This window comes from Protopterus annectens, chromosome 2.part1, assembly GCF_019279795.1.
Source record: "Protopterus annectens isolate FY-2018-M chromosome 2.part1, PAN1.0, whole genome shotgun sequence".
In the NCBI taxonomy this organism is placed as follows: Eukaryota; Metazoa; Chordata; order Ceratodontiformes; family Protopteridae; genus Protopterus; species Protopterus annectens.
Window position 1 is genome coordinate 678075274 of NC_056729.1, and position 27436 is coordinate 678102709.

Consider the following 27436-nt stretch of genomic DNA (forward strand, 5'->3'; position numbering starts at 1 on the left):
TATTGCGTATTATGTCATTCCTTTTATATTGGGATGACCACAAGCAGACTACGGGATAGGATGAGGAAGCATATGTATGACATCTCTAGGAAGGCTGAGACCAATGCCCTGTCTAAACATGCTATGATGGCAGGCCTCTCACACTCATTTAAATTTATGGTTACAGAAGTTGTTAGAATGGGCAGTGGGGGGCTGTAGAAGGAATAAGGTGGAGAGTAAAGAACTTGACTGGATAATAAGGATGAGAGCTAATACGAGGAAGGACCTAAATGACAAAATCTGTATTAGACCTATCCTGGCTAATAGACCTTTAGCTAGGTAGACTATTATTTTTTATATTTATATGTATATGTTAGTTTTTTAATAATATTGAGGAACTGTTTTTTATTGTATTTTATTGTATTCTATGTCTTTAAGTAGATCTTAATTGGCTATGAATTATGATTGGATACTACTTATTTAAAAGTGTTGTGGTATTTTACTTTATTTGTCTGATGAAGCGGCTTTAGCTGCAAAAGCGCTCACACTTATCTACTTTGGAATAAATATCTTTGGATTTTATTGCCGTGTTCCGTTGCCTCCTTTTGCCTTTGTTTTTCTGTAACAATATAAGTGACCTTATATCCCTGCATACTGATATACTATGTTCTTCATCAGTAAATATGTTTGTAATTAATTGCTATGTTAATCAAAATCAAATTGTTAATCCCTATGTAATCAAATGTAACTACTGTCTGTTTATTTTAACTGTGGAAATTTTCTCCCCGGGCCTCCGCTCAAAATGGACCTACATCCAATCGGACACTCCCGGTCAACAAATGTAAATAAATAAATACACACCAGTTCAGCTTTGAAAAAGGAATGTCATGCCTACTCAACCTGGTTGGGTTCATACATTCTACACTGTCTACCTCGACCTTGCACAGGCATTCAGCACTATTTCTCACCTTTGGATTATTAACAAACTTTCCCAGCTTAAGATTAATCCATAGATAGGTTATTGGATACGTAACTGGCTATTCGATAACGCCCATACTGTTAAAGTTATGGATATTTGTTCCAGAAGGGAAAACATCACCAGTAGTAACCCACAGGTCTCTGTCTTTAGTACAGTTGGTCATCTCACACACCACATTACCATAATATGATAATAATGGTATGCACATCATTTTATTGTGGTGCAGGTGCTAACCTTACTAAATTGGGGCAATGAAAAATCTCAGAACATTTAAGGCACAGAGCTTTTCCTAACTGTAGTGAGTTAAGAAAAAAGGGTCAACCTCTGAGAAAAGTTTATCTCACTGCCAATTCCTGTGTATCTAGATTTTGTCAAGTAAGAGTATTATTCATCTCCAGGCCTCAGATTCTTGGTACATGGGACATCTTTGTGATACTGTTACAAGACATTTACTGGTAGCAGAGTGCTACGGCGATCAGCACTGTTCCCTCAGAATGCTTGGTTCTACTTTGTTTTTTGTTTTGGCCAGAATTCCTTCTGTGCAGAGTCTGCATGTCTTCTCTGAGTCTATGTGAGTTTATACAGGGTATTCCAGTTTCCCTTTCAAATCATGACTCTCAACTGTCCAGATTTTCCCAAAACACCCAGATTTTTGGGTCACATTTTTGGTCTGTTCCTCATAAAATGTGTGGTTTCCTGGCAAATCATTAGGATGATCTGAGGACTGAAGTCACTAAATGACATACATTTGAGTGTCAGACTTCAAATCCTTCAGAAAATGTTTGTTAAATCAAACCCTGTTACTCTAGCAACTTTCTAAGTTTGTAAGAGTAGTATTTAAAATATACACTATTTTTGGGCCTTTGTCCCCCCATTTTGTTGGGTTTCATCTAAAGTTGAGAGGTATGTTTCAAATTCAAAAGACAATTTTTGAAGTATTGATGATGCTTCAAACTGACCATATTTTTCTTCATGTTGTTGTAAGTTTGGGTGTGTGTGTGTGTGTGTGTGTGTGTGTGTGTGTGTGTGTGTGTGTGTGTGTGTGTGTGTGTGCGTGTGTGTGAATGTGTGTGTGTGTGTGTGTGTGTGTGTGTGTGTGTGTGTGTGTGTGTGTGTGTGTGTGTGCACATGCACATCCTATAGTGGACCATTACCCTATCTAGGGAGTAATTTCTCTGCTGCCAGCTGAGTGCTGGGATAGGTACTGGCTTCCCTGGAATTGTAAAATGTCTTTAGCAGGAAGTGAGAGAAAGATTGTCTGAATGAAAGCACGTGTCAAATAACTTCGCAGAAGACAGTATGGCTTTCATGTAATAATACTGTTTTGGCTGTACCATCAGGGTGTAAAGGAAGATGTCATATGACATTCCTGCAGAAAAAGATATCAGGATATTTTCGGCATCCAGCCCATCCACAGTGCTTTATAATCGGCATTTTTCATGTACATTTAACAGTTCCTTGGCTGATTACAGTAAATTGTCCTTCTGATTCTATTTTATGAGCATTGTATACTTCTCTCTCTCTTATTTTCTGAAAACATACAGTAAATGGCAGGCCTTACAGTCTTTGCCCTTTGTCACTGAGATCACCATCAGTGTTATTGTCGTTGTCATCATTACTGTCACCATCGTCATTTTTTCCTTTTTTTAAAACTGATTTCTGGATTTATCATGGCTGTGGAGGGTTATGGTTAATAATATTCTATGATTTTTTCCCTGTTCACAAGTTATACTTTTTTATTATTGTTTTCCTAACAATTTTTACTGATACATATATTTAGGTCTGGGTTACCCAAGAAAATTAAAATAAATCTAACTAGTTCACAGGTAAAACTAAATATACCATTTTCTCTCCCATTTCCTCTGACTGTTTTCAACAAGATATCTGCATTGACTGTACCACTAGGACAATTAAACCTAGCTGGAAAACCATACTTTCCAAACATGGTGAAGAATATTCTGGAAAAATGAACATAAAATGTTATACAAAATGAGTTTGTTCTAACTGTCATATTTTTTGTCAATTTCTTGCCTCTTAGCATAAAGCAGCATGACAAGTACAGCCAGCTAGTCCTTCAGAACAGCACAGCCGCAGATACAGGCGAGTTTAGCTGCTGGATTTGTGAAGACTCAGGCTGCACCAAGGATGAATCCAAAAGCGCCTCCACCTACATTTTCTTCTCAGGTACAGTTGCTTGGATGGCCAGAGCTGCATTCCTAATCTCAGACACATGCTAGCCTCCAGAATTCTTTACATCCTATTCCCACCTTTTTCTCTTTCTCCGAAACAATGATCATGAACAGATTATTTATATTTCTCTAAATATACTGTGGTTTCATGCAACTTAAGTTTCTGTACCATGTTATGGAAGTTCTTAAAATGGCAGTTTTCTTATTGTGATAAATACATGTTACAGTAAAAGCATGTTCTTGCTCTAATTATGGGTTGCAGTTACACGAGATGGCTATGACATCCTTCTAAAAGGAGCATGTATTGTACCAAGAATAACCACAGACATTTCAGTCCCATTGTAGAAGTAATGTTTATAAAAAAGATAAATTCAAAACAGTTTATCTGTTAAAACTGCTGCAGTCTATTCTGGAGGAGGTGTCACCAGGAGTTGGTCAACTTCCAAGTAAGTTTAGGAGGAATGCAGTAATTATGTTGTGCTTTAGATCTTCCCATGTATTTCTGCCAGAGTGCAGGCAGGATAGCAGTAATATAGTACACTACAGAGAGACAGACATACAGTTCCAGTGCAGACAATGTATAGATGAACTGCCATCAGTACTGTATACACTGGCCATGTTATCTGCCATAGGAAGAGGGCTACAGACTGGGGCCTAGCAATTCACCCCATAGTATTTAATAGATGTGGTGCTGCAGTTATAAAATATGTGCACTCCCCTGGGACTAGGCGAATAAAACTTGCATCAGTTATTTTACTAACATCAGAAATTACACAAGCCTTGTCACTAAGGAGGGTAACATGGAACATATTTTAAAATAAAAATTTACCTGATGACTGCCAATGATACTACCTCTAGAAAACACAGCAAAAGGCTTACAAACAAGGCTAGAGTAAGCTTTAGAAAACAGAGGCAAACACTCTACAAATCCCTAAATCTTTTTGGAGAAAAATCAATAAACTGAAAAGGAGGGGTATGCAGCAGCTTGCCTTATCCCTTAAAGTGTCCAGTCAGACTTTATATATACATCGTGGCATGTGGTTGGTTAAGTAATGCAATGTATGTCTCCCTCCTCAATTCTAGTAGTAGGTATGGGCTTTGTCAGAGGGGAGGTGCCCCCTCCCCTTTGCTGACCTGTGGGACAAATTGGGGTCCCAAGAAAAAGCTTCTCTATCATAGATAAATACTAGGTTATTAGTTTGCCGACTAGTACAACCGTAGCTATTAACCACAGGTTAGAATCAACCTGTGCCTTGTATTTATGAGGAAAAGGCCTTAGCCATTATTCCATCCCTGCCCCCATCATGGTTTAATATTGGAAAATGTACCACCAAAAACCAAATGACCATCTAGCAAGAAATCTCACAGAACGTTATTATGTTATGATTGATCCAAAAGAGGGGTAGTTTCTCAACTATGTACTACTTTGGTGGTACCTTTACCAATTTCAAACCATAGTGAGTCATAAAAGCTTGTGTGTGTGTGTGTGTGTGTGTGTGTGTGTGTGTGTGTGTGTGTGTGTGTGTGTGTGTGTAGCGTAACCAGTCACAGTTACAATTGGAGATTAAATTGGAAAGGTCATCTGATCATCTAAGATCCTGACTTGTATTTCCCATTGTGGTTAAGAAAGTGTGCCTTGAGAAGGAATCCGAGAGGAAAATCTCATTGAGAAAAATGTTTAAAAATTAGTATGGATTTCAGTGTGTGCGTGTATGCAGCCTGGCCCAAGCCCACAAGTCTCATTGACTCGGCAAGTTAGCCCTTAAACAGTATCAGCTGGCTAGAGAGTGTGACATATTTTTTTTTTTACTTTTTTTTTTTTTGCTTTTTTTTTCAAACCATGGCATGCAGTGAGATTTAGGTAGTCTGTGGGTGGCTAAACTGCTTAACAGCAAGGAAAATTGTATGTTTTTTATTTACTTAAGAGGTAGGAATCCTACCAGAAAAGTAAATGGCCTCTGATTTCTGTTTTAACAAATACATTTTCATTGCCAAGTCTGTCCAACTAACATTTTTAATATCCTGTATCCCTATGCCATGGCTTCCCAGTAAATCATTAAGAATGAAAGTTAAAGACTAGTCAGTAAATAATGACATTTGAGTTTCAGGCTTCATATTCTTCAAAAATGCAAGCAAATGCAAAAATCTGTTATTGTAGCAATTAAGTTTTAGAGCAATGCTGAAAATACGTCCCTGATGTTGGCCCGTTATTATCTCCAATATTTCTATCCTTGTCGCCATTTCTTGCAGAGTCAGCAAAGTGGCTGCAATTGATGGAACCATTAAAACCTGCTGTTTCCTCATATTGCCTCTGATCCCTCAACTCTACTTTTAAAAGAAAGCGAGAAATTTCTCTTCCCATCCTAAAGTACCCAGCTCTCCAGGCTCCATATCCTGTCCCTGGATATAGAATTCTTCTGGCCTGGCGACTAAGGAACCATTAAAACCTGCTGTTTCCTCATACTGCCTCTGATCCCTCAACTCTACTTTTCAAATAAAGCGAGAAAGTATGTTCCTTTACTACACCGGGCAGTAATGTTTATATTTATAAGCATTTAATTCTAGGTCGCTCTAAGCTCGCTCCCCAGCCAGGACAGTCAGCAGTCATATTCCTTACTACCCTATAGCTAGCAAACCTCTCCCCTGTAATACTATAACCCTCCTTTTAACTGCTAGCCTCTCTCACCTCTATTCCAGACCAGAATTCTCCCTCTCAAACTCACCTGCTATTATATAGTTTTTGTCCACCAGGTGATACTTTTACCTAGTCCTACCTTCCTCACACCTATCCTATGAATTCATAGCCTAACCACTTCACAGCTCCAGGTCTTAGAAGTGGCTGTTAATTATTGTCCACTATTTTTCTTACTTCTAGTTTTAGTACCCTCCTATCCCCCTACTACCCCCTACCACTTTTCCTAAACTCTATACCCACTCACAACTTTACTAACCTTGCATACACTGCATTTCACTGATTGTTCTTTTGGCTGCTTCTTCCTCCTCTTGTCTCTTCCCACTCCGTTCGCCCTGTGGGATCACTCTGCTCCCCTACCCTTCCCCCTCAATTCCACCCACCCCAGAGCATCTACACTTCTACTCACCTAACCACTCCTACTTCCTCTCTACCTATTACACCCCTCCCCTTTCCCTAACCACTCCTACTTCCTCTCTACCTATCACACCCCTCCACTTTCACCACCATCTTCTTCCTACCCCCTCCCCCTATAATCCATCTCCTCACACCTCCCTTCATATTTAACAACACAATATCTATTTCTAACCCTTCTCCCTACACTGCATATTCTACTTTATCAAAGCCTCAACATGCTTACAAAACTTATATCATTCTCAATCCAACCACTACTACTTCTGAACCTTACTTATATCCACTATCTTACCCAGCCCAACTCCACAAATCACACACCATTACTTCACACAACCAGTTCACTCCCTTCAACTCACTTACATTCATTTGTCTCAATCTCCCCTGGACTGTATCCCATTAACATCCATCTATTTTTTCACTACAAACTAAGCTCTACTTATAAACTCTTTAGCCCCTCTCTAACCTCCAATAGCCACACAAACCTGACAATATACAACATACAAACAAGGCAATCCAAACACCTCATCAGCATAATCCAACACCTAACAACCATACTTCTGTCTGGAGATATACACCCTAACCCAGGCCCAAACACCACGTCCCCTACATCTAAATCCATCCTATTAGCTTCTCTAAATGCCCAAAGCATAGCTAACAAAATCCCCAACCTCCATGCCTGGCTTCTCCACAACAAACCTGGCATCTTAGCTATTTCTGAAACCTGGTTAAAACCTCATATAAAAGATGCTGAAATAGTACCACCAAACTACTCTATCATCAGAAAAGACAGGGCCCACAAAAAGGGTGGTGGGGTAGCTCTACTCTACTCATCCACCCTATCCATTACTCCCTATAACAAACCCATTCCTCACTTCTCCAATGCAGAATTAGTACTAGCTCTATTTCAATTAAATAAACACAAACACATTTGCATAGCCTCACTTTACATCCCCCTGGAGACAATATCTCAGTACTTGAGGATATCCTATCCTGGCTTTCTACCAATATCAGTAATGAAACTAGTATCATGGGAAACACAAATAGTAATTGGTCTTCCATTCATTCCCCTACACACACCCTAAACATCAACCTATATAAGTACTCTCAGCTCATCAACCTCACTACCAGGCCCTCTAAAGACTTCTCCAGTGGCAGTACCCTAGACTGGATCTTAGTCTCTCACCCCCACTAATACACTGATAGTGGAACTCTTCCTGATTCCCTCAGTGATCACCTTCCCATTTTCACCAGACGTCTTTCATCTCCATTACAAGTAACTCATAATTACACCAGCACTCGCTACCTAAAAAACTTCAACCCAATAACCTTCTCAGACTCCCTAAAATCAATAAATTGGAACCCCCTAAAAACTCTACCCCTGGATAATGCTGTTGCACACTTCAATACAACTTTCCTAAAACTGCTGGATAGTTTTGCCCCCATAAAAACCAAAAGAATAAGAAACAATACCGCCCCCTGGCTAACAAAAAACACACTAACTGCCATGCGAATTAGAGACAAAACCTGAGCACATTACCAAAGAAACAAAACTCCCACCACCCTTAATGAATTCAATACAGTTAAAAAGCTTATCATAGCAGATCGACAGAATTACATCTCCTTACTCCAAAACAACCACAAAACCAATCCTCAAAAATTCTGGAAAGGCATCACTACCCTCCTAAAACCTGGCTCAGCAGAAAACCCAAGCCCAGACCCAAATGCACTAGATATAGATCTGGCTACCCAATTCAACTCTTTTTTCATAGACTCTATTTCCAAACTAACCTCATCCTTCTCTAATAACACCTCACCCCCTACTTCCGCATCCCCCCTCTTGTCACCCCCTTCATCTCCAGTCTCTCAACTCCCACCATTCTCCCTAAAACCCATTCCTACTTCTACCATAAGAAAACGCCTGCAAAAGCTAAAACCATGCTTCACTGCCCCCGATAACATTCCCTCATCCTTCCTCAGCATAGCTGCCGAAGCCATTGCCTTCCCCATCAGCATCCTAATCAATTGCTCTATCCAAGAAGGGCTTGTACCCAAACTCTGGAAAAGGGCTTTCATCATTCATCTGCACAAAGGAGGCAATAATAATGATATTACTAATTTTCGTCCCATCGCCATCCTCTCTCCTATATCAAAACTCCTAGAGAAATGTATCCATCTTCAACTCCTTCCCTATTCTCTTAGATAATGACTTACTAACTTCCACACAACACGGATTCAGACCCGGTCACAGCAACATAACTGCCCTCCTTTCCTTCCTGGAAACTGTAAATAAAGCCAGAGATTCTGGCTCTACTGTATCTACCCTCTTTCTTGACCTCTCTAAGGCCTTTGATACTATCTCTCACAACCTTCTCCTAACTAAACTATCTAACCTAAACCTATCCCCTTCCTCTCTCAATTGGTTCACCAGCTATCTCTCCAACAGGCCACAAGCTGTCAAGTGGAAAAAAGCCATCTCCTCTTTCCTTAACACACCCACTGGTGTTCCCCAAGGTTCCATTTTGGGTCCTCTCCTCTTCAATATATTCATAAATTATTTCTTCCACTCAATTCCTCATGCTAAACTTATTCAATATGCAGATGATTCTACAATTATCTGTGCAGCCACATCCATCCCCACTCTCTTAAAACTGACTCATGACGCCTTCTCTACCACAGAACAGTGGATGAAGGACAATCATCTAGCACTCAATGCATCAAAAACCAAACTTATGGTATTTACCCCCTCAAAAACCAACACCATTGATAGAAAACTATTCTCCATCACTAGCCAGAATAACACACTGCTTGAACTGGTATCTGAAACCAAACTACTAGGAGTCCAGATTGATGACCAGCTTAAATTCAATAGCCACCTACAACTAAACATAAAAAAACCACCAAAAACTTGGCATGCTCTACTGACACAGTCGATTCCTCACTACATCTACTAAGCTCACTCTCGCTACTACATTTCTCATCCCTTCCCTCCTTTATGGTGCCCCTTTCCTAACAAACCTACAATCATCTCTCAAAACAAAACTGTCCTCTTGTTATAATAAAATTGCCAAATTTGCCACTAGCCACAAATCATCTACCCATCACTGTGCATCTCTCCACAAACTTAACTGGCTAGAGCTTCCCAACTATCTCTCCTATACTCAGCTCACTTTTGGTCACAAACTAATTTTTCATCCCTCCCTCTGTCTCTCTCTCAGCTCTACCTTTAAACTGCACCTGCCACAAAGACTACTAAGATCTAATAACCAAAACCTAATAGAGCTGTAGAAACCCCTTCACTCTCCAGGACAAAACCTCTTGTCCTTTGCCCTGGCATGCCTATGGAACTTCCTTCCTCCCTCCATCCGTATCACCACCAACCTCCCTGCTTTTAAAAAAATCACTGCACTGACATCTAACATCCTCATGGGAATGCTCCTGCTCCCACCTCTCATAGCCTATTCTCCACTTCCTACAGGCAACTATATCATATATTACCAGACACCAAATAATAAGCCAACTGTAATGACATCTTATAATTCTCTAATCCTACTATTCCACTCAAGAAACTGTATATTTACTACAGCAATGCTTTATTTTTCTACAAAATTTAACATAAAAAATTTTATTGCACCTGCTTAAATCTTGGTTTTCTACAAAATGAAACCTAAAAATTGCATTGTAACTGCTTAATCTTTGTTTTGTATTGAACCCACAAATGACTGAAATTGTAAACTGCTGTAATCTTTTTGTTACCACTGTTTTAAGGCTTTTGTCTTTAACCTACAAATGTTTGAAATTGTAAACTGCTGTAATATTTTTGTAACCTTTGTTTTGGAGCTTTTCTCCCCAGGAATCCATTGAAAATGGGTTCTTATTGGCCCAATGGACTATCCTGGTAAACCAACTGCAAATAAATAAAATAAATAAATAAATAAATAAATAACTGTGGAGGTCATCTGTAGATGAAAATGACTTACCCTGCTGTTGTGTAATCAGTGTTAAACAACGGTCACTGATCTGCCATTGCAGGAGTAAAGTCACTCAGTAGTAGTGAATTTTATTAATATCAGTGTAAAATTAGTTTTGCCATGGCTTGTGCTTGCACATGTGTTTGTGTGTGTGTGTGGGGGGGGGGGGGTGGAGCAGTGCAAGTTGGTGATATTTTTTTTCACTTTCCATCACAGTCAAACATCAGCACTTCAAGCAGTAAGTGGCTTTCTTTGGTAGTCTGTAGTAGCGGGATGTGTGCGACAGCTATTGATCACCGGCACAGTGGTGCAATAAACAGCATTACTATCTCACAGCTCTCGACTTTGGTTGAATTCTTGCCTGTGGCTTCTTCTGTGCAGAGTGTGGAAGTCCTCCCTAAGTTTAGCCATGAGTTCTGGTTTCCTAAAGCACCCCAAAAGCATGCAATAGATAAAGGAGTTCCCCCAATTTGGCTGTAGGCAAGCATACATCGTACCTGTGTGTGTGTGTGTGTGTGTGTGTGTGTGTGTGTGTGTGTGTGTGTGTGTGTGTGTGTGTGTGTGTGTGTGTGTATGCGCATGTATACGCATGTGCATGCATGTGCGTGTGTGTCTGCAAAAAGATCTTCAGTTCATTGCACTAACAATATAACGGAGGATTCATATGTATGTATGGATATGGTTAATACCTTCAGCAAAACATATCAGCACATTTTAAATAAAACATATCAATAGCCATTTAAAAAATGAAGCTTATCACTATATGTTGTAACTCCTGTGGTTTGAATGGTTTAGATAATACATAAATATTAATTTCTAAACTTAACTGAATTGCAGGACACAACAGATTGGCAGAAAAGCTATTTTACATGCCTTTAGGATATATTATGAAGATATTTAAAATATTAGAGAATACAATATCAGAGGAGGTCAAGTCAAAGACTTTATAAAAGGCAAGGACTAGATTTCATGAACACCTACACTCTGCACTAAGCATGCTAATTGGCATTTATTAAACAACTCTGCATGCTGTTCCCTCCTTCAAAACAAAGGTAAGCAGCAGAATATGCTAATGAAGGCATAAGTAGGTTAAATGTATGTTAATGAAGCAATTCAACATGAAGGAGGGATTCAGGAATTTATAAACCATGCATGTACATGCCATGCTAATTTCCAATGCTCTTTGTAATATAACCACGAACACACACACAGAAAAAATGTTAGGGGTTGCTGAAGCTGTTATTAACTTGTATGTGCAACAGGCTTTAATACAAGGTGCTGCTGCATCTGCTGCCAGAACACAGCCTAGAAGGAGAAGGTTCTTCTGACCACATTTGACTTATCATGGACTTCATGATACAGAAAGTGTAGAGTGCTTCAGGGTGGACCTTGATAACTCAGGAAACTGCAACGTCTGCTGCTGTTCTCTGAGGCCCTGGGGAAATCATGAAAGGCCCATCCCAGTGGAAACAAATGTACGTGTAGCATTATGTACACTAGCTACAGGCACTTTTCAAAGATCCACAGGGGGTATATCAGTGTTGTCATAGGCCTCAGCCTCTAGAAAATTGCATCAGTTTTTAAATGCAGTGCTACAGCCTGTAAGTGATCATATATGGTTTCCACATATCCTAGAGGAGAGGACTACAACCATGCACAATTTCTATGTTATAGTGCACTTTCATGAGGTTCTGGAGGCCACAGATTGCACACACAGGAAACTACCCCCCCCCCCACCTTGGGAACAAGGAATGAGGTGCAAACAAGAAATTATTTCACTTTATCCACTGTCAGGCAGTGTGTAGTGCCCAAGGGATCAACTATAATGTGTGTGCAGGTAACCCTGGCAGTTTTCATGACTCACACAATTGACACACCTGTGACCTGTATGTTATGTTTGATTGGGATGACTTACCACAGTGGCATCTAATGGGGGATGGAGGTTATGTACTGGAACCTTGGCTCATGACACCCGTGATAAACCCACACAACTCCACTGAGCAAGGATGCCCACACTTAAGCCAGGAATATTATGAGCATGTATTTGACTTGCTCAAATCAAGGTTTGAATGCCTAAGTACTTGTGGTGGTGTCTTGCAGTATGATCCAGTCACCTCAGCCAATATATTCAGGAAACAGCTGCAACAAGGTCAAGGACCACAGTTCCCTACACCGCAGACAAGGTCAGCAGCTCCAGCAGACACAAATGAGGAATCTGAGGAAGAACCATCAGCAATGGTTGAGCCTGGTAGACATAATCATGCACAATGTGCTATGGCCCTAGCTAAGAGGCAGAGGATAGCACGCACAATCATATAAGTGAAAACCTATGAAGCTAAGAACAAACAGAAAGTAACATTGCTGCATGTAAAATTATCAACCTATGCATACCCATGTAATGGTTTCATTCTGTTAGAATCAGACAGAGTCATCGCCAGAAGACACAACTTGTAGCAGCAGAATTAACCATGGTAAGGAATGAAGCTGTAAAGACTAGATAGAAATGATTAAACTCATATGCAAGTATTGCATATGAGTAAGATAAAATGTATACATACATACATACATACAGAGATTTCAAGCATGGACAACAGTGCCCTTCTAGCTTTTCAATGTATGAAAACAGTTGTTCCCATTATAAGTGTCCAGGCTATTCTTAAAAATAGCTAGTCTAATACTTGCTTTAATGTAATTTGGTAATCTATTCCATGCATCAGCTACTCTGTCAGACAACCAATTAGTACACTTCTCATTACTACAGAATCTACACAGGCTGTCTGGTGATTCTCTACTAATTTTGATAACCCCAAACATTCAGAGGTAGTTGTCTCTAAATGCTCTATATACCTGAATAAGGTCTCCTCTTAAATATCTATATGAGACACTGTATATGTTCAGATATTGTAGTCTTTCATAATAACTTAAATTTTCATATCCATGAATGCCCTTGGTATATTTCCACTGTACTCTTTCCAGTTTACTCATGCTTGTCTTCTTATAAAGTTTCCATATTGTTATTCCATACTCAAGTTTGGGTCTAATGTAACTAACAAACAATGTCTTCATTATTTTTAATTTCCTAGACTCTATAAATCTTGTTATACAACCTGTAGTTTATAACTATCATTAACCAATTGGTTGATATAATTAGAAAAACTCAAAACTGGATTTACCCATATACCCAGATCCTTAAATGACTCTACATTTCCAATCACTGTTTGCTTTATTAAATGTTTACTTTTCAATTTATGTCTCTCAAATGTTATATGCTTAGTTCTTGATATATTTATTAGCATATTATTTTCCTGTACAAAATGGTCAATTTAGTCTAATTCTTTTGCTGGCATGCCCTATCTGCAACGTGTAATCAGTTTACCCATTTTCAAGTCATCTGTATACTGATTGTAGGACACTCCATATGAAAAAGATAGATCTGAAAAATACAATATAAACAAGTACGGGCCTAGAATACTGCCCTGTTGGACATTCTGATTGTAGCCTTGATTTTCACCTGTACATTTATTTTATGATACTTGCCTTGTCCTTCTTTTAAGCCATGCAGCTATCCATCTTATAAACAGTACATCAATACATAGTTGTTCTAACTTATTACTCAGTGTTTTATGAATGACCCTATCAAATGCTGGTTAATTCTATATAAATGATATCACAGCACAATATTTCATTAATAACGATTATATTCTTGTAGAACATCATGTTACAGGTGGTAATAGATCTATTTTCAACATACGCATGCTGATATATGGTTTCAAGTCCCAAAATTTCTACTTCTGACAATAATTTACCCAATATAACCTTCTCCATTATTTTACTCAATATGAAAATAAACTTATGGGTCTGTATAACTCTGTGTTTGTCCTACTCCCCTTTCTCCTAAAGTCAGGTTTAACAAAAATATGTCTCCAATCTTGAGGAATCTCCCCATATTTATATAACCAAGTAAGTAACGGATATAATAGTACTCTAAATTCATGTTGAAGTGTTCTCAGGTTGTTTTTACTAATTCTCTCTCCTCTGTCTGCTTTGTTTGGATCTAGTTTGCTTAGTTAATTTTCAATATAATCTAATTTGTTTTCAATATCTGAGGTTACATTGATGTCACCCCCTCTGCAGAGCTATCCACTTTGCATAAGATTTTGTAAATATACCTATAATCTGCTGTGCCTGAGAATAAATTTTAGAATCCACATACATTTTATTAATTTGTATGTCTTTACTCCTACCACATCTTATGTATCAATAAAATGGTTTCCTGTTATGCTCAATGTCTTTGTATAACTTTTCTTCAGTTTTTTTCTAGATTTTGTCTCATATTATGTTTAATTTGTCTGTCCATCTTTTTTATTTCAGTTTTCAAAGCAATAGTCCAGCCTCTTTTCCATTTCTTATACATTTTTTTCTCTCACCTTAATCAAGTATGTTGTTCTTATGGAAGAATATCATCCTGAAGGTGTGTGTCTAGATCCTGGTGTTAAACATTTTTTTTGCCTTCAAATAATTTCTCTTTCAAAACTTTCTACATTTCTTCTGCATTTTTTCTACTGAACGCATCACTCCAATTAGTTTTACATAATAACAGTTATTGGTTCCGTATAATATGTTATTAATCTTCTGTGTGTTGATTTAGATTTAAGTTTGGAAGAATTATTTAGCAACAAATCGACCCTTATAACCCAGGTTCACTGCACATCAACAGTGGCAAAACTTGACATGATGCAACAGTCATTTCATTAGGAACACAAACAATATTTTGTATGTTCCATTCCCTGGTGGGCTTTTTTACAATCTGAAGCAATTGTTGTTCCTCAACGTATGTTGTAAATAATTTCATTACTATTGCTGTTGAATCAATATTATTCCAGTCTGTTTGTGGTAAATTTAAGGTTCCCAGCCACTATTATTCTTCCCTCCTGTGTTTCATTCAAGAAATGTATGAATCCCTCCAGGTCATCGGCACCTGACGTTGGCGGTCTATATACTCCCAACATTTGTTATATGTTCCAGGGTTGTCTTTATTGTCATAGTTACACAATCTACAGTATTGGTGTTATCACTGAACATGTAATAACCACAGGTCTCATAACTATCTTTAATCCCCATCATATCACCTCCACCTGTTTTTTTTTTTTTGTTAAAATGTCTTTTGCAGTAAAAATATTTATACCCTGATCAAACTAGTTTCCAGTCATTGTTCTGTAACCATGTTTCATAAACACTAACAACATCAATCTTGTGGGAATGTACAAAATTTTCCAATAAAAAAACTTTATTTTCAGTGCTCCTAGCATTAACAATGATCAGAGATGCATCAAATGTTGCTATCCGTGAAGTGTTAAATTTTCAACATGGCAAAAATCATGCCTTGTGTTTGTCAGATATTGCCAAAACTACTGCAAAAATGCTCTTCCCTAATCTTGACAGCTACAGACCATCCTGTCTAAAGATGTGTGCACAAAATTAGGCTCAGATGCTCTACATTTCCATTTTTAAACAGAACATTTTTTTTCACATAGGTATTTACCCCAAACATCTTTTCATTCACAGTAACCCAATCTTCCTTTCTGTATGTGAGTTGTAAAAATATATCCTAACTACTGTACAAGCGATGCTAACAAAGAGGGCTGTATGGTCCCTGCTAACAGTCAGAGAGTCCTTGTGGATGAGATCATTTGTACCAACATGTATAAAACAGATCCATACTTCCTAACATTAAGACATTCTAAGACCTTTCTCACATCCTCTAATTTTGCTCCTGGCAAGCATAACACTATCTGATGTTCATTGTCTTCTCTGCAGATATAAATATCAGTTCCTCTAACTGATTCTCCAGTTAGAATATCTTTTCTGACTAGATCTGAAGACTCTTCAACTTCTAGTTCAGTAGTATCTGCTGTATCGACTGTTACAAAGGAATTATCTTCATCACCAATAGTCTTTTAATCCCTCTGTTTCATTACTTATTACATTTGCAAGTATGCAGTTTTCATCCAGCTGGATTTGTACGTCCAAAGGTTGAGTCATGTTGTCAGCTTCTGTCTTTCTCTGCTTTTTTCTTACAATAATGTTCTTTACTCCTTTCACATTCAGTTTTGATTTACACCTTTTTACCTCCTCCTCGCTTCTTTTTTCTGCATTCTCTTTGGGAAATAAATGGTGCCCTTTTCTGTAGACTGAATGTTTTCTGATAGAAAAATGTTGTCAGTCCCTGTAATCTGTGTGTTACATAACAAAGCAGTGTCCTTTTTTAGTATGCATGCTCTTTTCTTTATGCACATTAATCAGTTTCTTTTTCTTCCGTGCTATTTGTTGTGAACACCATCTTTTCTTTCTTTATTTTCTTCTACAGACCCTGAATCCTCAGATTGCTGAATACCTGTATCCATAATTCCAAAGTTGTCAGCGGTATTATCTTCTTCAATAGGGGTTGAATAATAGGGGTCGATTGATCTTCACTAACAGTATGCATTTCCTTTCCTAAATGTGTTGTATGTGCTGTTTGCCTGACATTATTTATCTTGTCAGTCCAGTCATTAATACATGTAACAGCAGTGCTCCAAGCTGTGCCAGTTGCACAAGTACAGCCGTCATTGGTAAGTCTAGATTTATTACTGATAATAGTAAGCAAATCATCCAACTTTTGTCATGAGGAACACAGATCACCAGTGTTATCGGGTGTTATTTAAATATACATAGCATATGCTATACTGTACAAGATATTTGTACTTTAGCTATCATTAATGGCATACTCATTTAAGGAATCCATTTTCAGTAGCAAATGAATAAAGAATTTTAAAAGAAAAGGATGACCAAAATCAGTTACCACAGAATTCAAAGAAATATTAAATCAACTCCAATGAGAGAAATCACACCAACAATATGCAACTAAATATTACATAAGTAAAATAAAGTCATTGCTCTGACTGTACCAGTGGTAAAAGTTGCAGAAATGCTGGAATTCCTTTACATTTCACACAGATGTGTGCAGTACATACATCTCAGCTGCCCAGATTATCCCAGAATGTCTAGATTTTTGTCTCATATTTTTGGCCCGTTCCTCATAAAATTTGTTGTTTTCTCGATTTTTATGACAAATCATTGAAGGTTGAATCCCCTATATAATAGGCATTTGAGTTTCAGACTTCATATTCTTCAGAAAATGCATGGTAACACAAGACCTTTTGTTCTAGCAAGATTCTAAGTTTATAAAAGCAGTTAAAATTTGTCCCTATTTTTTGTCCCCCTCCTCATTACTTTTTGTCTTTACCCAGATTTTTTGTGCTAAGAAGTTGAGAGCTATGGCACAGAAGCTTCTGTTCACTATCACTTGCAGTCACACCTCTTTTTAACAGTAAAGATCAATAAATTATAAACCAATGTAGGATTGTTTCAGATAAGCTCAACTGTACAGGAATGTTAGCAGTAACTCGTGTGATAAATGCAACAAATATTAATCTGACCATAACTGCACATCATGCATTTAAGTTGTCCTGTACCAGGAGTTGCACAATAAGTTCCTGCTCGATATGAATACTGACATGTAATACATAAGTATACCTCCACATGCAAAAAATGCAAGGACAAACCTGGTAAGGCTGAAAAAAACTGTGTAACCTCTTAATAGACAGCACTATTAACAATGAGTCAAGTGTCGGAAATGAAAATGTTACAGTTTAGGATAAGCTTGGCTGATATTGGACATATACAACAGGCTTAACAGAGTTGTTTGTCTAAAATGTAACCTTCACATTGTTACTAGTCATATAAAAATGTTGTCACTTGGGTTTACATCCTGATAGAAGTGTTGCTATAAAGACATCTAACATTATGTTTGGATACATCACATGAAAACTGCTATACCTTCTGTAACAACATAAATGGACAAACTTCAAACGTTATGCAACATTATCTGAAATATAAGCCTTCACAAGTGTTTAAATAATTTATTTGTAAAGAGGTGTCACATAGCTTGACATACGTTATATGAAAATATGAAAAAAATGCAATTGTAACAGTCAAACAGCAGTCTCTCACGTTCCAACATATTTCTCTACTATGATACAAGTGCCTTAGCAGCAGACTGTACTTATATAGTGAAGATCAACCCTTCTGGACACTGTGAATATGTAAATCAGATATCAACTCATTATCATTCATAAATAACACAATCTGCATGAAGGGCTCATCAGGTAAACATGGTATGAGGACTTATTCAATGCAGTGCACACACCCTAACAGCACAAGAGTGAGTATTGAGAAATTAGGCTTGCTAAGGGCTTGTAAGTGTGACTCATTGTCAGTAGTGCATGAATAATTCAGTGATTAACACTCCTTGAACTGAATAACCATTGAATGGCACATCATCAAAATCACATCATAGAAAGTCCATTCATCAAACATGCACTTCATTGAACCTGTAAGACGGGGAAAGTAACTAGTTGGCCAGCACTTCCCCCATCTCAAAAATGGCAGTATTTCAAACTCATCCATGTGGGGGACCCCCCAACCTGGGCCCACAACCCTCCTAACTATATAGACCAACTCCAGGATTACACTATAGTGGGGAAAAGTGAGATGGGGAAGTGTTGGCCAACTAGTTACTTTTCCTGTCTCACACGTTTGATTAGGTGCACGTTCAATGAATGGACTTTCTATGATGTGATTTCAGTGATGTGCCTTTCAGTGGTTATTCAATTCAATGATTAACCATAGACCCATCCAACACTGACTAGGAATCTGCAGCAGGAGACAGAAATGACAGTTCAAAGAGTGAGGACTAGATTCTCACTGTGCTCAAACTGGACATGGATGCTCCTTCGATGTTGCCTACCTATCCCCAATTATGGTGTCCCATCCATCACCATCTCTGTCTATCTTGTATGTCCTGTATTTATGCGCCTGCTGCCTAACCTGTCTTATCCTTGTATTCCAAAAAACTTTGCCCAACAGTCCTCTCTCAAAAAATGGGCACCTATCCCTCCACAAAAAAAACATTACATCCCATACAAAGCTGTCCACTTTGCCGATGTGTTTAAATGACACACTTGATTTGGTCCAGTTGGCCATTCAATATTATTCTGTTGTTGTCACCCAGCCCTAATGCGATGATTATCCAAATTCATCAAATTGTTACAAGTATACATTTATGCTGTGAAGAAGTGAATAGCTATGGTGCTCTCCTAGCAGCATCCTACCTATTCCTTTATTCTTCCACCTGTGTCATACCCTCTTCTTGCCCCTCATTTTCACCACTGTCTTATCAACCCCTTTTTTCACTTGTTTAATCTGGTAAAAAAATAGACTCACACACAATACACATGGCCAGAGATGGTCCATAGGAACCCTTCAAATTTTGTCATCAGCATTTGCATGACGCTTGGTGTTGTGGACAAATGCTGAATGACAGTAAGTGGCATTTCACATCATATGGGAAAAATTGGTGTTTTTGCCATTGACCTCAGTAGTACTGTTACCCTTGTGTAAATGTGCTTAACCCCACTGCACTATAGAGAAACAGTCTGAACGCACTGTTGTGAGACAGTTACTGAAACAGATTTACTAGTTAATGATGTGATATATATTTTATGGGATGTTACTATTGTTACTAAGATGAAGCCTGAAGTCTACATGTCCCCTTACTTCAGTCTGTTGTCACTGTCCTTTCAAGTATGTGATTTTAACTTTGCAATATGCATTCCTATGTGGTGTGCTGAGATAATGCTCAGGTTTGTAATCTGCTTTTTGCATCCTGTGCAGGGTTAGTATGCAGAAGTATGTCAAACTATTATTTAATGCTGTCTTATTTTACTATTGTGTGTGCAACTGTTTGCCTTTATGTTGTTAACCCACCATGATCCTGCTTGTGTGTTAATCATGCTTCTCCTTGTCCTACCCTTCCCTGCTCACTACCTGTTGGAAACATTTTATTGTACACAGCAGGACAGATTAATTATAATGACAAACCTAAAGAAGGTAGCACACCACAAAAATGGCCAGAAGTGGCCCCTAAACAAAACTTTTTCTGTGTTTCTATCACTGTCTTCCAATCTCAGTCTCTTACTCCTAACCCCTTTTGTCTCACTACTCTTTGTCCTCAGCATTTTCACAATGCCTGACAATGAGCAGCAATATTAACTGACAGTAAATGGTAGTTCATTTGTGATGACAAAAATTGGTGCGTTTTTGCCTTTGGCCTCATTAGTCCGCTGTCACTCATTCTACTGTGGTTAGCCTCACCATATTATAGAAAGAGAGGGTGATAGTACTGTGAGGAGACAGTTATCATATCTTGATCAGTCTGCAGAGTTGAATGTACACCATGAAAGGATTTTATTTGAGTCTGATGAAGCGGTCGAAAGGATCGTGAAAGCGCTTACTTTTTGTCTCTACAATTAAAGTGGATTTATATCAGCCGTGGTGACTGGCTCGGCCTGTTTTTCTTTATATCTGACTGTTTTGTGTCAGCCAGTACTGGTGCTATTTTCATTGCTATTGAATGTACACCATGTTGGATGTGGCACTTGTAACTACTGCTATGAAGTATTCTCCACATAAACTTCCTTTTTTCATAGTGCTCTGTAGTACAGGATTCCACCAGCATTAACATTCTCGGTCCCTTAGGTGTTTCATAATCACACCCAAAATGCTCATACCTTCCCAGATGGACGTGCAAGACATTTGGTGCAATCAAGGCATTATGTGTTACAAGCACAGTACATTAAGCACATCTTAAAATAATGTTGTTCTACACATATAAGGAGATAGCATGAATTAAGTTGCATTTCCATGCGTTTTCTGAACTCTTTTAATTATTTCACCTACATGTATGTTATCACGTAGTAACTGTATTACTCGGTGATGTCATAAAAACACATACACTTATATAAGAAGCAGTACAGCATACCTCAAATACATGGACAGTCACCAGATATGAGGGCCATCTTAAGTATGCACCTGTATTATCCATATAATTAATACTTTACTGCAATTATCAAGACCAATGTGTAAGTCATGACACACAAAACGTTAACATAACATACACATCTGTTCTGAACTGGATCAGAATCAGAGCAGTTTGCAAGTCTACACTCCTTATCTCAGTGAAGGTTGGCATGGAGCACCATAGGCTACTGTTAATCCCCGTTCTAAGTTCAAAACCTCAAAATATAATTACGCATGCAGTAATACTTTGCCATTTGTTGTGCAAATGATCTAGTCAGCAGTGAGCTTCAGGAACCAATTTTTTTAAACAAGAAACATCTTTATTAAATTATCACTTATGACACAGGCAATCATACATTTATATAAATGAAAACAAACCATATTGGCATATTTTTAGTTGCAAACGTTATATATCACTTAGAATCTATCCAGTCATTGTCAGTCCAACATCTACATAGCTCATTCAAATCCTGCCTTGTTTTACACTGCATTCCTCCTCCAATACATTATTCTGCACAAATTGTTCCCACAATTCCCATTCTTCCATGTAATTTGCTCATGCCATTTTCTAGAGATCCCAATTCCAGTTGTTTTATCTCTGTTACTATATTGATTACTTTTTGTACAGTTGGTTTAGACTTTGATTTCCAGGGCTTCAGGAAGCAATTTTTTGACAAAAACGAAGTAATGTGAGTGGCTTGTATGACTTCTGACTGTTGTAATGGACTGTAGTACTCTAGATATGATGAGCTCGCTGTGATGCAAACACGACATAATGTAAAGTTATGTCAAAACTCCAACACATTTACACTTGTAAATTATGTACAGTGGTGTGAGACCTTTGTACACTTAGCTCTGGAATGGTATTAAGTACCACACTTTGTATTTCTGACCTGTCTGCTTGCATTTACCTAGTATATTGTCCAAGCATGCAGAAATATTGAAAATCACACATCGGATTTTTACTACTGCATACAGTCATCCTGAGCGGAGCACTTAAGAATGTTTGGTTGTCAATCCACTGGGTCACAAGTGTGATTGTCATCAATACACCATACTGTAACACAGCTACATGTCACATGCATTACCACAATGTGCATGAATGACAGAATAGATACGTTGTCTGAGTTGTTTAATTTCTCTAAATGCTTAGGTTTTTACATACCTCGACGGGAATGGACCCCATTCCTAAGTCAGGGCATAATTAAAGTTCATGAAATTAGTTTTGCTTCAGTCTTTGACATTTGATATGAGCGGTCTTCTCACCACCCACAATGTACCTTGAATTGTCTCTTTTTGCAGTTCATAAGGGTTTATTTTTAGGGTCTATGTTAAATATTTGAACTTCCAAAATGTCGAATACCATATGGTCGATATTTGGAAGTTCGAATATCTAATAAAAAAAAAAAAAAAGAAAAACTTACACTAACAGTGCGAACAGGGGGGCAAGCCCCCTTGCACCCCTCACACCCCCCCTACTTAAGTATACCAACTCCAAGACCGCACTTCAGTGCAGAAAAGGGAAATTCTCCCATTCTGCACTGTACAGCGCCTTTAAAAGTCAATTTTCGAACACTTGAAATGTTGAACATATGGTCTCGACCATATAATGTTCGACATTTTAAGCGTTCGAATAATTGACATAGACCCTATTTTTATCTGCAGCATATTTAGATATGTTTGAAGATTCTTTTCTATTAGCCCACTTGCTCCTACTATAACTGGAATCAGTGTATCCTTATTCCACATTGCTCTAGTTTCTGTTTGCAAGTCCTGATATATTACAAATGTATGTCTTTCAGTTCATAAGATACTGTCATCACTGTTGTAGCAGTTTCAATAATCAAGGCTATTCTAGTCTTTTTCTCTGGAACTGCAATATCGGTCTGCTTACTTCTACATTCTTAGCTGCTAATATGGGCTGGGCCCATTTAATCATTGCTTCATCATTTTCAACAATCCTTTGCCGTTCATATTTCCAATGTCCTTCAGCTGCGTCTGTGTTGTAATGTTTACAAAGTCTCCAGTGTAACAGCCTTGCCACATTATGTTTGTCAGTGTACAAACCTTCAGCCATGAGTGTATCACACTTTGCAGCAGGACGTTTAGCTGTTTCTAGTTCTTTACCACAAAACCTACTTTTGTTTGTATCCCCTACCTTTTCTATAGATTTTATGAACCATCTAATACTTAATCCACTAACTTTGGCTGCCAATATTAACCTTTCATCTTCTGGTTTAAATTCACCCCATCTAAGCCATTTGTATGACAGCTGTTAATTCCAGCAGATGTTTATACTTCTTGCTAAAATTGTGATCGTTCTATTTTTCTTTTCTTTTTTCCTGATCCCATTCTTGGTTTCCTTTATTTTATGTTTTTCCACTTTCTTTTGCCAGCTGTTTCTTATTTATCCACATTTGGTTGGATTTCCATGCCTGCTTTTTTTCCTAAAGGCTTCTGCTAACCTAAGCAAAGAGGTCATCTTGGACTTATTTTGTTCATGTTTTAGAACTTTAATATGTTTGGATCTTATGATGTCATTAAATACATATGCAACCCCATAATCACAGACCTATATGTGTAGCTAATTTCAAGGAAGCCCATGCCTTCTTCAGACCGGTTATATGTCTTGATAAACACTAGCTGTTCTATATCATTTGATGGGCATGGAGCAATTTGTTTTTGTTTTCCTGTCAAGCATATCCATTTCCAGTTCTTTTTGCAACAAGTCAATCAACTCCAAAGCTATATGGTTAAACGGAAAGTGCAAGCTGATTTATAGATTGAACTTTATTCCCTCCTTCATCTCTTCCAAGATTTTTCGACACTCCTTGTTCCATATCTTTTATATCTCATTCATCCACAAGTTTTATATTTTCTTGTGCTTTCAATTTTCTTGTTTCAAGTGTTGCTTTTGCACACTTGTCAAGAACAAATGACATTCCTGTATCATCTGAATGGCTTTAACAACTTCTAGTTGCTCTTTCAGGTGTTTATCTGATGAACAATACAGTTTTAGGTCATCTACAAAAACTAGATGAGATATCCTTTTACTTGATGATTTTCTTGGAGTCAGACTGAATCCATAACCTAAGCTATTGTGAAAAAAGCTTAGTGAATTCAGAGCAAGACTAAATAATAATGGTAACAAGAAATTACCCTGAAATATTCCATTCTGGATTTTCACACCTTAGATAACAATGTGTCCTTGTGGTTCAGCTGCAAAGTGCTTTGTCATTTCTTCATAGTATTTTCAATAAAATGTATCAATGTGTTATTCAGTTTGTACATCTGCAAGCATTCTATAATCCAGCTGTGAGAAATACTATCAAATGCTTTTTTGTAATCTATCCATGCCATGGTGAGATTCCTGATCTTTTTATAGGTCTCCATTATTGCTTTATTTAACAAAAGATGACCTTTTGCTCCATACAAATCCCTTTTATTCCCCTTCTGTTCTAGATCCATGATTGAACTTTTATCTGAATGACTATATAATCTGTCTGCATCAAATCCCGCATAACACTTATATGTGTTGGGATACAGGTTATCGGTCGATAGTTCTTAGGGTGACCTGCATGTTCACTTTTAAGTATGAGTATGGTTCCCCCATTGTTAGCTAGTTTGGTGTTGTTTCAGGGTGTACATATACATAGTTTTTACTCGTGGCTAAATCACAACACAAAGATGACAGTACCTTTACCCAAAGGTTAGGTACAGCACGTAGACCTGACTTTTTCCATTCGGGAGCCTTTCTTAACTTTAGCTCTATCACGATAGCAGTTACTTCATTCCAGTCCATAATCTTCTGTATCAGACTCTATTAATTTCTCTTTCATTTCTTTTATCTGCTCCTTATTGTGCTCAACTGGGTCCTCATACGTGTTTCTCCAGAATGCATTCATTTCCTCTGTTCTTGCTGGTATGTCAGCTATTACCGTTTTCTTTCTTAATTCCCTGTAAAATGCTTGTCATCCCTAAGCTGTTTCCTTTGTATCCTTTCTTCATATTTCTCAGTGTATCTCCTAACATTTTCAGCCTGAAAAGAGATTTTTAATTTATTGGTAGAGATAGTATAACTCAAGTTCTGATCTGTTTTGATGTATTTTTGTTTTAGCTCATTCACTTTATTATTTCTTTTTTTTTTTATTTTTTGTATTCTCCCAATAACGATGCTTCTTTTCCCCACTGTTTCACAAGTGTTTCTAGTCAGTGCTTCCATGGTGGTGATCTATTTGCCCTTTTATTTTCCTTTACTAGTTTATGCTTTCTTGGTATTACCTTGTCTCTTATTAGTTTCACTGCAAAACAGTGTTTTCTGTTAATTTGTGTTATATTGTGTGGATCTTTCTTTATAGTTCTAATTACTTTATCAAGTTGGCTTATTAAGCTTTTGACAGTCTGTCTTATTCACTCTTGGCAGCCTGTGTCTCTCATACATATTATTATATTTATCCATTTCTATCAAATTCAGCAGGTCTTCTTTTAAATTGTTTTCTTCTTAATTGAGAGTTTCTTCTGTGGTTTGTGTTTCCTGATCTTTTTGCCTCTCTGTGTAAGTAGCTTGGCTTTGAAATAACTGTGCCATTTCATTTTGTAAAACAACTTTACTGCTTTCAACATTTAACTAAATTAATGAGTAATTTTCTGTATTATTGCACTGCTCTACTTCCCCTGTCAGGTCTTTCCTCCATTTCTGTATCAAACTGCTTCCTTGTCACACATTGACTTCTGTGCTTCTATTCTCTTTGTTATACCATTTACTATGTCTGGGTGCTTGCCTATATGTATTTTCTTTTGGGGTTTTTTGTGCTGCTTTGCAGTTGTTAGTTAACATTGATTTCTTTTCTGCATATAAACTGCACCATATTAGGTTGTGCTTCTTCTGTCAGGCCCATTCCTCTCTCCTTAATGTCACAAATACCTGTGGGCTTTTCTTCTCTCATAGTACTTAATTTTTTGCTTCCTTTTCCAACTCACTTAATGTTTTCTTGTCTACATATTTTTTGATTTTATTCGGTCATTTAATGTCCTTAAATTGGCATCTGTAATGTTTTCTGTTCTGTATTTTTCCTTTGATTTTGCAGTGTAATCCCCTTTTTAGGAACTCTGATTTAGTTGCATAGAAGAAACAAAACATAATTTCATTTTTGTCCCCAAGTGTCCATTTCTCCATTTCCAGGCATCTTGTCTGGCAGGCAAGTTTTTAACTTTTTGAGGACTATTGTTTTTATCACCACAGTGAGAACCTCTGTTAGTTGAATCAGGGACTAACACAGCAGCAAGATCTTTTCAATTCCTAGAGGAATTCTGTAGTAGTCACTCTACCATCCCTGCCCTAGTGCCTTTGTCAGGGCTGGGTGCTTTTTATTCTGAGATGAGTGCACGCAGCTCTTCCTTGCTTATTATTTTATGATATATCTATATATGTCAGTCTCTCTCTATAGCATATACATATATATATATATATATATATATATATATATATATATATATATATACACACACACAGATATATATATATATATATATATACATACATATATATACATACACATATATATATATATATATATATACATATAACTATATATATATATATATATATATATATATATATATATACATATATATATATATATATATATATATATACATATATAAATATATATATATATATATATATACATATAAATATATATATATATATATATATATATATGTCAATCTGTAAATAAATATATATATATATATATATATATATGTATGTCAATTTTGACTTGGTGGGATTTAGTAAACAACAGGGCCACGATGTGAAGGTACCCACCAAGGTCTGAGGATGATTTCAGTACAAAACACTCGTTTTTCCTTTTTGTACTGTGATCAGTGCATTCCTGTTACTTCTGCTTGTCAACACACATTCCGTTTCACCCAAACTTATGATACAAACTAGCTTCTGTGGAACCCAATAATGTTGTAATCTTTACAAATGTTTAGCATCAAACCTTTAAAATCAGACTTCTCCTGTGCAGCTTACAGTTGATACAATGCACTCTAGACTGTAGAAGTATATAGGTAGGTGTTCAAATACAGTGGTGGCTAACTAGCATGACAGTGTGTGTGTCTACAGAGCTAGGTATGATTGGCTTCAGCCATGCATTTTAGATTTATACTTCCACTCACGAAAAACATTTAAACTGGTAGAGGGCTCCCCATCAATTTCTTAGACTTTTATCACAAACAACATCTCTGTAAC

At 37.4% G+C, this 27436-nt stretch overlaps 1 protein-coding gene across 2 annotated transcripts in view; it reads left to right on the forward strand.

Annotated features, from left to right (window-relative positions):
* PDGFRL (platelet derived growth factor receptor like) overlaps window positions 1-27436 on the forward strand; it is a 601289-nt gene that overhangs the window by 276223 nt on the left and 297630 nt on the right. For both annotated transcript variants that reach the window (XM_044062414.1, XM_044062415.1), the window contains exon 3: window positions 2997-3142. In XM_044062414.1, coding sequence (XP_043918349.1) covers window positions 2997-3142 — 146 coding nt within the window. The remainder of the gene's footprint in view (window positions 1-2996; window positions 3143-27436) is intronic.